This window comes from Ochlerotatus camptorhynchus, unplaced genomic scaffold (genome assembly GCF_037179485.1).
Source record: "Ochlerotatus camptorhynchus isolate MF236.1 unplaced genomic scaffold, CSIRO-AGI_Acam_v1.1 ptg000274l, whole genome shotgun sequence".
In the NCBI taxonomy this organism is placed as follows: domain Eukaryota; kingdom Metazoa; phylum Arthropoda; class Insecta; order Diptera; family Culicidae; genus Ochlerotatus; species Ochlerotatus camptorhynchus.
The window spans coordinates 930625-943467 of NW_027040763.1; the positions used below are offsets into that span (position 1 = coordinate 930625).

Genomic DNA, 12843 nt, shown 5'->3' on the forward strand with positions numbered 1-12843 from the left:
TCAAAATATGTTATCAACATGATTTCAAAAACATAATTTGATATAATTTTGATATCCTACTTTGCTAGGGCAAGAGTCAAAACCCATCATGCGTCATTTCAAATCACATGAGAATTCGAAAAAAGGTTCAACGGAAGTCATATCGAGTTCTCAGAACCACATTGGTCACATCTGGGCATGTTCCAGATACCACCGACGAAGTGGCCAGTTGCTGACTTGGACCAAACCCACCATGAAGGACCCAATACCGCATCAAATGACATCAGAATTCAAAAGCAAATTCAATGGTAGTCATTGTGATTTAACTCCAGTTGTCTACTATGACATTTACCGTCATTTCCACGCCAAATGATGAATGGATCAGACTCGACCTTCTTCGATTTGCATGCAACTTTGTATAATAGTTTCTTATGGGCAATCATTCACATTTAAGCTAAACTTCGGCCATATTGAATCTTGCAAATTTATCAAAATAGTATTTTGACGTTTTTCAATGAACATCACTTCCTATAAAAATGACGCAGCAGTTCCAGAAAAACAATTGACACTTCTCAACAAGGGATTAGGATATGCGATCTTCTCAAAACCTGACGTGGAAGAGGCCATCGTTGACATGGAGACTGCAATCACTCACACACTTCCTATTCAATTACACGAGACTGCCAGGAATATTATTTCAGAGACAATACAAAACGGAAAGGGACATTCACTTAGTAAAACCGAAAAAGGGGAAATTCGAATTCTCAAAGAACTAAAAACAAGGTCGGTATTCTATAAAAAAGCGGACAAAGGTAATGCAGTAGTGATTTTGGACAAAGAGGATTATGACAATTGGAAGACGGAAAAAATTAATAATGGTCCATACAAACAGTTGAGGATTGACCCCCTCCCATCTATGGTATAACATGTGGATAAAACGTTGAAAGAGTGCAAGGCGTTTATTGGCAACACTACGAATCAATTGAAAGTTTCAAACCCTATTCTGCCTAGGATCAAAGGTTTACCAAAGATTCACAAACCAGGAAACGAAATGAGGCAGATTATCTCGGCTGAAGGATCCCCCACTCATAAGCTTGCCAAATGGCTAGTAAAGGAATTTCAAAATGTGCCTAAACCCTTTACCATTCGCTCAGTTAACAGCACACAGGAATTCGCAAATCAACTACAGGCATCAGGAGAGATTCGGGAAGATGAAGTCATGGTTTCATTCGATGTCACAGCATGTTTTCCGAGTGTACCAGTTAAGGAAACCATCAGCCTTTTAGAGGACTGGCCTCTGAAGCAACGTGAGGATTCTACTTGGAAAAACAAAGTTCGGTCATATCTCAAGCTTTGTATGGAGGAAAATTATTTCATTTTCAGAGGAATTAGTATATAAACAATCCAAATGTGCTCCTATGGGCAATCCACTTTCTCCATTTTTATGTGAATTGCTCATGGCTAACCTAGAAAATACTCTGGAGGATAGGAATTTGTTGCCCAAGTGTTGGTATAGGCACGTGGATGACATTTTTAGCATTGTCAAAAGGGAAGAATTATCAAAAACTTTGGAGGCTATAAGCAACGTTCACAAGGACATCAAATTTACTCACGAAGAAGAGAGAGCTTTAGATCAGTTGGTTGTACTTGCCACACAATAATACTAATGCAAAAATGGTACAGGCATCGCAAGCCCTTATTAACTGTGGAAGTGCACTAAGTTGAGAGCACACAATAAGCTCATGCGATAAGTAATAAGCTTGAAATGCGACAAAGAATTGAAAATTTTAATAATAGCGATGAATTAAAAAGAACACTTATGTGTGAATTCAAAAGGTTCTATGATGGCTAAGTTGCAAATCTGCCTGATACGCTTTCAGCCTTCTTTCAGAAAAATAAATCTGCAAATTTCCTAATCAAATACCGAAATCAATCTCCCGATATTTATGGCGAAAATTCAATTTCATTCGAGCTTTATTGCCACCCTCAATCATGGCATGCCGGAGGATTTTCACCACCGATATATAAATGACTTTTCCACCCCAACGATTTCCCACTTCGCCAAATCCGACAAACTTAACACGAGTTGAGCTTTGGCAGCCCCTCGACTGACGTGCGGATACCGCCGCACAATGGGGCAGAAATTGAAATTTCGCGACAAAATCAAAAATATTTTTTCACAGCAATGTTGCAAAAATACTTCATTTTTCTACTAGGGTAAATGTACCAATGGTGGCAAGTCGGTGCAAAGTCGGTTAACAAAATGAAAGCAAATCGATATTGAAGTTTGCAGTTCCTATCATAATGCAAACTCATTTTGATTTCAATTTTCGCGACATAAGTCTGTGCTTTCATTATGCAGTCAAGATTTTTTAAATAAAATCAACTTAACTTGAAGTTCTGCTGTTACGTCTTGTTTAAAAGTTTATTTAAGTTCATCGGTCGTTGAACTAACTATTATTGTTTTGTTTAACACATTTTAGGCTTGGTGACTTGCCCGGGGTGACATTTGAGCTCAAGTCTTTCAGCGTGAGAAGCCAGGCCCGTATTCAGTTAATCATTATGCATTCAAAATCAGTAATCTAATTGATGTCATTGAAAGCAGGATTAGTTTTCCGTTTGATTCAACAGTACCAAAACGGCCAGGCCTACTGTGCAGTATTTAAGGGGCGAGATTATTCAGAAAACATCGATGCTTCAGAATAAAATAAATGGATGAAACGTGGACATCTCGTACCGTACGTTACGTTTTTGTTAATTATATGATTGGTTGGTCGTTGGAAGCATCTAAGCTAGAAAGTTTAAGTGATGCTTCATTTTCCTCTGACGGTTGGGACATGAGCATTAACTCTTGTCCTAGCTTTTTATGGCTAATGATTATACCGCCATTACTCGCTTTGCTTTTGTTAACAAAACTTCTTGCGGCCTTTTCTCGTGAATCGTCTACGAATGCAAAAAAAAAAACACTATCGGAAAGAGGCAGCTTTCCCATGACTGATGGTGTACTGGGTTTGCATAGGTGAGCTCCAATTCATGAGCGAAGGCCGCAATAAGTTTTGTTTACAGTCGTTGATAAGGCCATTTACATGTTCTACTTAAACGGTATTGCCAAGTATCCAACCTGAAATCTTGAAGCTTGTACTTGGTTCTGATGATTTCTGTAGATTTCTGCAGATTAATTAAGTGGAATAATTTTAATCAAGAACATATTTTGAAGATTTTGAACATTTTCTCAAAACTTTCAACATCTTCTCCAAGTCATATTATTCCTTACCAAAACGTCTGATGTTTATGCAACTACATCATGAAAAAAATTAAACATGGAATAGTTGTTATAAAAGAAATTGAAACACAATGAAAAATATATTATCCTCAATTTCAATTTTCAATATTTTCCAAATAAGCTAGCTGTGGAACTTTGGCATCTTCCGAAGAGTTGCTCATTTTTTCAAGATAAACAACTTTTCTGAATAAATAAAGATAGAAGGATTATAAATTTTCATTTAATTCTAATTGAATAATTCAATAATTAGTAATTTCAATGTTGTAAAATAAATTACTAATGATTCGCTCTTTATTTATACAATTAGTAGCATGGTGGTAGAGCACCCATCAAGCGTACTGAGAGGTGTGAGTTGGATTCCCACCGGTAGGCAGTGCATTTTTTATTTCAAAATCTTTCATCAAAGCACATGTTCTCTTGCCTTCACTATCTTTTCCAAATTTATTTGTATAGTTATTCCACTATATTTAGACGCCCACATTCCCACAGTAAGATAGAGTAAAAAGTTAGATTTTGGGGCCATCTATGCAGATGAGTTGCGGACTGTCGGTTTACGCCATGCTTCATTTAAGAGCTATTGGGTTTTGGCGTCAAAATTGCATTTCTGTCCCACTGTGCGCCGCCGAAGGCAGTTCGAAGTTTGAAATTACCTTTTACGTACTTACCACGCGAGCCCCGATGTATGTATGCATACGTCAGTAAATTCCATTGCGCCCACCCACGCTCTTCATCGACATCGCTGCGTGCTTTGCTTTTATGCATTTTGTTCCGGTTGGCAAGTAGTTCAGTATGGACTTTTAAGTAAACGCGGGATTGCTCAAGAGAGACTTCCAATAAGACGACGACGGGCGGAAGTCCAAGTACGGTAAATGCAAAATTTGAATAAACGAAAGCTTCTAAGCGACCGTTACGATGTGGTCAGCGCTGGTGATGGCGAGACCGCATGGGAGTCCATGTTTGGGGTTTTCGGGACGCACGATTTCACAAATAGTTGGGTAGTTATTATTCAGCCCTCAGACGACCAAAAACAATCGCTAATGGTCATAAAACGCTTTCTGAGGCATTATGTGGAAAATCATCCAAAGGTCAGTTTAGGGTGGTGCGAAACGCATATGACCGAGTTCATGCAATCACTTGGAGGTCTCGTCCAACCCAGTTCGGAGCGGGCACACCACCGACCAAAAAGGGCAACTATGATGAAGCAACTCGATGAATGCGCTTTCGGGGGCTGAATGTATGCTTTATGGGTAATGTTTTACATGCGCGACGGTATAGTCACAATGCGCCATATGGTACGAATGGCTCGTAAAATAAACAAACATCTAGCGCGAGCCCGGTTGGCAGCTCCTGGGCGTTTTCCCTTCGGACTATGAACGCTTTGATGCTGTGAAAAAGGCGCTTTGCTGTAGGACTATCTGTATAGGCGCACATGCATAGATGTTGGCTTTCGTTTCACATTCCAGATTTGTGTACACGAGTTGGCATGAATTGAATAGCATACAGCTACATAAGCTCGGTGCACTTTTTGCAGTTTTCAACTTCAAGAAAAGGAGCCAAAACGAACACTGCACAAGGATCGTGATGAATGGTTGAGAGGTCGTTTGTTATATATAACGAATTTCTGAATACATACCTACAACAAACACTCTAGCAAGCGGTAGGAAGCCAATTGGATCCACTTCGGATGGTTTGAAATAAAAAAAAATACTTGCTTTAAACCAAAGTCTTTCGATGCGGAGATCAACCCCGAGATGCCAATTATAAAACCTACGAAAAGGTAGGTCATTATTCTGTCAAGATTTTCCAGTCTCACCACCATCGCGATCATATGTTTGGAAATGCCATGGACTTGATCATGCGCGTGAGTGCAGGTTGAAAGTTGGTCTGGCCGCCGCAGTGTTTTGACGGAGCTCAATGCCGGCGGCGTAGGTGTACGCCCAACTTGCAGTCTAATCACGTATTAGGCCCACAACAGCCACTTATTAGTGCTGGATAGCGTGGTAGCAACAACATCAGCTGGTGTTTCGTGAATTTTGATCAGCTTTAAAGGTGAGAAGATCATCCTGCGTGTCGGTTGATAAATTAGTTAGATTGCGGTAAATAGCATGACATTTAGAACAGTTACTCAAGTTGCGGAGGATATACTTGTATGACAAGCTATAAGCCTGAGTATCATTTTTCAGTGAAATAACCCGAGCAGGAGCGAATATCTCGATACCTTAAATTGGTATGGATGAGTCTGACATAAGAGGTAAAATACCAAAAAATAATACAAAAAAAAATGTTCCCAAAATCCCATTACAATACCAAATTATGATAATACAATACCAAAAACAATAACACACAGGTGTTCTTTTGGTATACAAATATCAATTTGTGTTATTTACAAAGCGTTTTGCATGCAATTTTCTGATTTTATTCTTTGGTATTTTACCTCTTATGTCATGCTGGTCATCACCGAATTTTGGTATCAGGTCAGATTTAGGTATTCATTAGTTAGGCCGGAACAAATATCAAGTTTTTCTTTTGTCACCTCCCCCTTCAAAATTTTGGAATATCACCAAGGGGGAAATAAAATAAAACTTTCAGTGTATATTTATTTTTCGCAAATTCATTTCGGTATGGATACTCGCTTTGCTAGATTCTATTATGTTCTTGTTGTTGTTGTATCACCTTGTTCTTTTAAAGAATTTTCACATAAATTGGTACTTGACCAGTACGGCATAACAGGTCTTTGAAATCGGATCAGCTGGTTTCAGTTGTTGAAAACGATCGAACATCATTCCTAATCTTGTTTGGCAACTTACTAGGTAAGCCGCCTTCAATCTGATCGATCTCTCTTGTTCGTTGCGCAAATCTTCATCTTGTTACAGTCAGGTTGCTAGCAAGAACCATTTTCATTGGGGCGTTATCCGACATTGTTACGATGTGCCCAGCCCACCGTAGTCGCCCAATTTTCGCATTCGATCTAAATTTCTTAACTTACAAACCTGCTGCAATGACACTTAATGATTCAATTCTTTTGTACAGTGATTCAACAATTTCCAAGCTAAATCCAATCTTTTAAAAATTGGTTTGAAATTTTTAGAAGTGAGACCAAATCAGAAACGATTCAGGAAATTCCTAACTAAGGTGACACTTTTCAAAGCAGATTTAAAACTGAGTCTGCACTTGTTTGAAGTGAGTTTAAACTTTGGAATAAGTCATCAATATTTTTCTTACTGAGCCTAAACTTTTCTGTTATGTTATTCAATCCTTTTTTTAAGTTGTCAAAGCTTTCCTGAAGTGATTCAACATATACTGAATCCAAGCTTTAAATAATTAGTTTTGCTTTTTCTGAAGTTAGGCAACATTAGCTGATTAATCCTTTTCCTAAATGAATCCAAGGTTTCCTGTATTGATTCAACTTTTTCCGAACTAAAACCAAACTTGTCAGAGCGGGTTTGACATTTTTTTGTTAACTGCTTTGGCATTTGGCAAGGACACAATCTTGCTTGTAGAAAGTTTTCCGAAGTGAACCGATAATTTTTTTTAGCCTAAATTTTCCAAATGGTGTCCAACCTTTTCTGAAGTGGTTCAAAACCTTCCTTAGGGAGTCCAAACTTTTCTGTTGAGTGATTGAATTATATTGAATGTTAGTCTGAGCTTTCCTGAAGTGATTTACCTAACTTTTAACGTAGATTCCGCTCCCTTAGATCCCTTCCTCGTTCTTGTGAGATTCACATCCTTTGAAAATTAGGCTGAGATTTTAAAGAATGGACTTTTGTGTGTTCATACCTGATGGTAGATTTTTTTTTAAGTAAGCACAATTGTTGAGAAAGTTGGGTTTACATTCACAAAAAGTACGTATTTTTATAGAAATGTGGATTTTATCAGCCAAGTTGGATTTTGGCTCCGTCCTTTGAAAAACAGGCTTGGATGTTATAGAATAGACCTTTGTGAGTTCATACGTGATGGTGGATTTTTTTGAAGCCAGGTGGGATTTCGGTTCAATCTTTTGAAATTTGTGCTTGGATTTTATAAAATGGAACTTGCTGAATACCGGAAGGACGCACCTGGTTAATATTCACAAAGGTTTCAATAGAAAATTAATTTTTCTGTTTTGCCGAACTGAATTTTGGCTTCTATCTTTGAAAAATAAGCTTGTATTTTAATAGATGTTGCTGAATCCATACGTGAGGGTTGAATTTCTTCAAGTTTTCAGAATACCGAGTTTAAACTCACAAAAACTTTGATTTTCTGTTCTGCCAAGTTGAATTTCGGCTCCGATCCTTGAAAACAGACTTGAATTTTATAGAACGAACTTTGCTGAATTAATACGTGATGGTAAATTTTTTGAAGCATGCACAATTTTTTAGAAAACTGGGTTTGAATTCCGCATGATATTATGCTTATTACGAATATCAGAATCGGAAATGAAATTCAGTCCTAGACCAATATCTTACGACAATTGACATTGTTGACAGCACGCAGCACTGCTTCCGGAACGCCAAAAGCTTCTGCAATTTCTACTGATAGGGACTAAAATTGTCTGAACTTTCGAAAATTCAGAAAATTTTGGAGCTTTCTAAATTGCAAGAAATCTAGATTTTTATATGTTGATACTCCTTGAATCGAGCACAAACGTATTTCCTAAAGTTCAAGAATTACTTAAGCTGGAAATTAAAACTCCAAAAATTCTTGGAACTCTTGAACTTCTGGAATATTGAAAAATTTGCGAATATACAGATGTTTCTGCTTCCAACATCGAGAACAATTATTAAAGAAATTATTACCCGAAATCCAAAATCTGCGGGAAGTACTAGGAACTAAACAGTCGAAACAACAAAAATTCTCGCATCTCCGTAATCTTTCGAATCTGTGTGAACTGCTGGAACTGCATGTAACTCTAGAAACTTCTGGATATCTCGAAACTCTGAAAAAATTCTTAGCATCGGTGATTACTGAAACTTTAAGAACATTTGAATCATCCATGATGTTTTTAAAATTTGTGAAACTCAAGAGATTTCCTGAAAAATCACAAAACTGACAGCTCCAGTTGATTATGTATTACTATTTTTACGTAGCAAATTGCACTTGACAAAATAATATATGGCTTTTGGATATTAGGGTGGTTCTAAAATATCGATATTGCTTCACCATGCTCAACCGATTCTAAAGCAGGTTCTGATCATTCTCCCGAAATTTGAGTTTATTTGGATGCGAACTCGTGCTGACCTGGCCCTCCATCCCCTTGGCTAGTTTGTAACCTGGACGTTGGTGGGCGGGCCTAATCTTATGGTTCATAGTGGAACGTTGGAGATGGTTGGTTTAGGTTCGGCATCGTTGGCTCATGCCGTGGCAGAATAGCGTCAAGAGCATTCGATGAGGATTACTGAGCTTCCCCTCTCTTATGAACCATTGCATGAGAAAACCAAAGTTCTAGTCTGAAGTGATAGTATCACACTTGTTACTCCTTTGTTTGAGAGCCGCGTTGTAGTACGCTTACGTATAGGCACTGACGTTGGGTGCGATACTGGCGGGTTTTGCCGCAAATCACTCTTATTTTTTTACGCAGATAGATTTATTTGGGTTTGCAAAGGAATTATACCATTGAAATATTTCAGAAAGTATCCAACAGTGCTCCTTCTACTTGCGTGACAAGCTTTTATTGTTGTTTTCATTGAGGTTTTACTCAGGGAACAATGTTGAACACCATTTTTGTAAATGGTATTGTAACTAATCTTGTATGTGCTTCATTTTGATTTGGAATAAGTGTTTGAACTATGGCTCGGGATTTCCACTGTGGCGTGCTTCTATTGTGACATACCCATACGTAACTTTGTGGGACGGCATAGTGGAAACGTGTGAGTGTAGTTGGAGCATATACCCTATATAATTTAAAAATCAGCTAGGAAACTATCTTCAAAGTGAAGCATTTTAGTCACTTGAAGGTGTCACCTGGGTCGAACTAATATATAATAAATATAGGTCAAAGGCAAAAACAACTTGATACACGTTAAATTTTAGATTACAAGCACAAGTGCAGGTACTCAATAAAGCATGGGTTATAATTGATTAGGTAGATTAAAGATTTCAATTATTTATTAAATTAGGCTAATGAAATATCCTAATCATCAAACGAACTTAAATAAGAAAATTTAGGCAGCCTAATAACATTAAGTAGATTAACAAAAGAGTTAGGATTCGGGGGGTCCGCTTTGGGAGGCAACTAGCTTTTAAAGCAACTGGCAACTAGCCTTTTCATATATTGTCTGTTTATTTTGATGGTTGCTTTAAAATATCAATTTGGTATATATGTGAAAGGATGATTGGGTGGGAGATGGATTTTTGATTTCTTCACAGCACAAATCTAGTACTATGTGTCATTTCCTCAAAACCGGGGGGGTTTACCGGGAATAACCGACCTCTCCAATTCCTTCCCATGGCGTTCAAGTGGTCCGCATAGACTATTCAGCCATTACCCTTCCTTTATCCTCGGCTTTGGATTGACTTGCGCTCCCATTGCCCCACCAAACGCTGCAAAATGAAAATGAAAATGAAACGAACTCGTACTGACCTGGCCCTTTGAAATATGTATGGGAATTACTATTGGAAAAGTGATCTTTTTGTTCTCATCGTCGTAGCACTTCACCATAATTATTTACGGGAAAGCTCGCTATCTGATATCTTCTGTAATTTTATTAACTACACTGCCACTGCCAACTACATTAACTACACTACACAGTCCCATATAGATTTTAATCAGGCATGAGTTATCTATTAAAATCAATTGTTAACTACCGATATTTTACACTGTGCACTAAAAGTTACATGCTTTGTTGAGAAAATATCGTGAAAAATATCAGAACTAGGTTGTCCCATCCAAAAGAATCCATAGGTTCACAGCATATTTTCAATAGCGTTTTTCTCTGATTGCTGTTTTTTTCAGATGGGACTGATATACTTTTATAGGCAGTACAACTTTGCTGAAAATCACTTTTTTATGATTAGTTATTAATTGATTAAGAAGCCGATAACTTTATGATATAATTAATTGACTGCTTTCAAGGCAACACTGCACCTTGCACTTATGACATAGTAGCCTGGATTTTTTGCCTTATTCTTCGCGCCAAGCACACCAATGTTGCCTGCTGAGAAGTTTATGGAGCATGTCAGAAGAATATCAACTTCCTAATTAATTAATTACTAATAATTAAATTAATTAAATCAATTAAATAATTCAATTCAAATCCGGTCTTCAGCAAAGATGTAACTAAGAAAAAATTTACATTAGCATAGATAACAAACTTTTTCGTAGATTATTACAGCGAAGAACTGTAACGATGAGAACAAAACATTTGATTTCCCCGTAGTAAGTAATTGCTATACAAACTTCAAAATGAGCTCAAATTTTAAGAGAACTACAAAGTTCTGATCAGGGCTGGCAAATGTCATTTTCAATGAAAGATCTCACGTGATATTTACAGAGATACTTCGGATGAGAAAACGATGACAGAGATTTTCTTTAAAATCTCATCGATTTTTTTTTGTCATGACAGAATGTGACAGTGCTGTGATCATCATGATTACTATTGCTATAAAAGTTACTTGAACCAAGGAAATCTTAAAAATATATTCAGCCTACCGATTACTTACGGTTACTTGCTTAAATTCATCTAAATCAGTTAGAAATGTTGATTTCAAAACTGCATAAGATTTATTCTCATCAGTGCTTGATCATTGGAAAATGATAAGAAAGCTTATGATCGGTCGTTTCGTCTCGTGAAAGTGAGAGGACCTGTTTTCTCATTGTCACATGACGGCCGTGATATTTACCAGCTCTGGTCCTGATTTGAAATTGATTAAGCCTGGTGGAGCAAAATCGACATTTTTAACCACCCTAATAGATATGATTGCAATTAAGGAATAACATGCAAACTAACAGATTTCCCTTTATCTTCCATTTCAGATCAAACTAAAGAAGATCCTCGGTTTGACAGTATGCAGCAACGCAGGCTTGGACGTCTCGTCGTCGACAGGTGTTTTGGCCTATCCGGCTGGGTAAGTTTAACATCACATTTTCCCTTATTCTCAATGCACTTCGGAGCTCGAATAATTCATTCCATTGCTGGTTGACTCTTTTGATACTCAACTCCTCCACTTTTATTTTTCGATTAAGTCTATCTACTCGAAAAGATCTCCCCATGCACCTCGAAAGAAGAAAGTTACTGAGCCAGTCAGGCCGTCAGTCAGTCAGTACGTCATATTGATGCCGAAGGTGATGAATGCATGAATGAAATTTGGTGCAGCAAATGGTAATGAAGGATGGCGGTTGAAATTTGCTCACGTTTCTGTGAGCTTGAATCGTTTTCGGAGGATTTCTTCAAACAACAAAATCCCAACGCAGGCCGACAGCGCCGCCGCACCTTGGGAAAGTATGTAAATCAGATCCTGCAAGAAGTGCAACGTGCCTGTCCGGTTCGAAGCCAGATCTGAAAGCTCTCCGTCAGTTTTGGATCTTTGATATTCATCACGTCACGCATATGTAACCAATCGACCAGCCAACGACGGTGAGCGGCACGGAACAGCAGTGTGACCATATGCAAATCGATGTTGTCGGGGGCTCGTTGTTGTTGAACGCGTGAATTAAGGTTACCATAAGAGGCCCTCCTCGTGCTCGAACTGAACAAGCTTCGATGCCCCCTGAAATGCTATTGTTATGGGTTGTTTGAGAATTGCATGGCTAATTTTGGCTATTCGCGAACACTACCCTCTGTTGTGGTAGTATTGACAGAGCATGAAGATCACACAAAGTGGTCTCTTCCAATAATGCAGCATTCAGATTAGATCATGCTCGAGTTTGGCGCGATAAACGCACGTGTGCGTGCAGAGATTGAAACCGCCTCGTGGATGACCAATTTGACACCCCAAAATGCCCCTGATCATCGAATCAACATTCGATGTTAGGTCAAAATCTGCATTGGATCAGAGCGTGCAGCGAAGCAAGATGGTTTTCCCTTTCCATTCCAATTGGTCACGACCCGATTAGATAATTCTCTCTCTGCACTGTTTGCCTTGTATTTGTTATGGAAATTGTTGAATTAAAAGTATGTCTCAAGGTTTTCTGGCTCTGGCTGGCTGTGATGTGAATTGTTCGACTGTTGATTCTCTTGTGTTCGGTTAGCGTGCATTCTTGGCAGATGTACGCACATTGGACGAGACTTTTGTATTCATTGACGCCAATGACCCGACAGAGATTCGATCGGAAACGCCACCCGCGCAATAGCCTTGTGTGGTTGACCGTCGTCGGTTGAGTTCGCTGCACGGGCGCACAGGTAGAATCTCCATATGGATTGGTCGTCATCGTTCTGTCGCCCATTTAACGATTTTGGGTTGAGTGTGATTCGTACCGCACCAGATTCTGACTGTTATGTCTTATTTTCCAGTCAAAACTCTTTGTTTCGATTTTCGAACAAAGAGGTGAAAAATTGTTACATATTTAATGTGTCCTAGGGGTTCTCCATAAACCACCAGGGGGGAGGCGTTTGGCGGCCATACAAATTTAAAATAAATTGTTTTGAAGTTTGTCCTCTGCTACA

The 12843-nt window shown here is 38.4% G+C and overlaps 1 protein-coding gene across 1 annotated transcript in view; it reads left to right on the plus strand.

Moving 5' to 3' along the window:
• Wdr62 (WD repeat domain 62) overlaps positions 1–12843 on the plus strand; it is a 107731-nt gene that overhangs the window by 52214 nt on the left and 42674 nt on the right. Inside the window, exon 2 of the mRNA XM_065227643.1 lies at positions 11214–11305. Within this exon, the coding sequence (XP_065083715.1) occupies positions 11214–11305 (92 nt within the window). The remainder of the gene's footprint in view (positions 1–11213; positions 11306–12843) is intronic.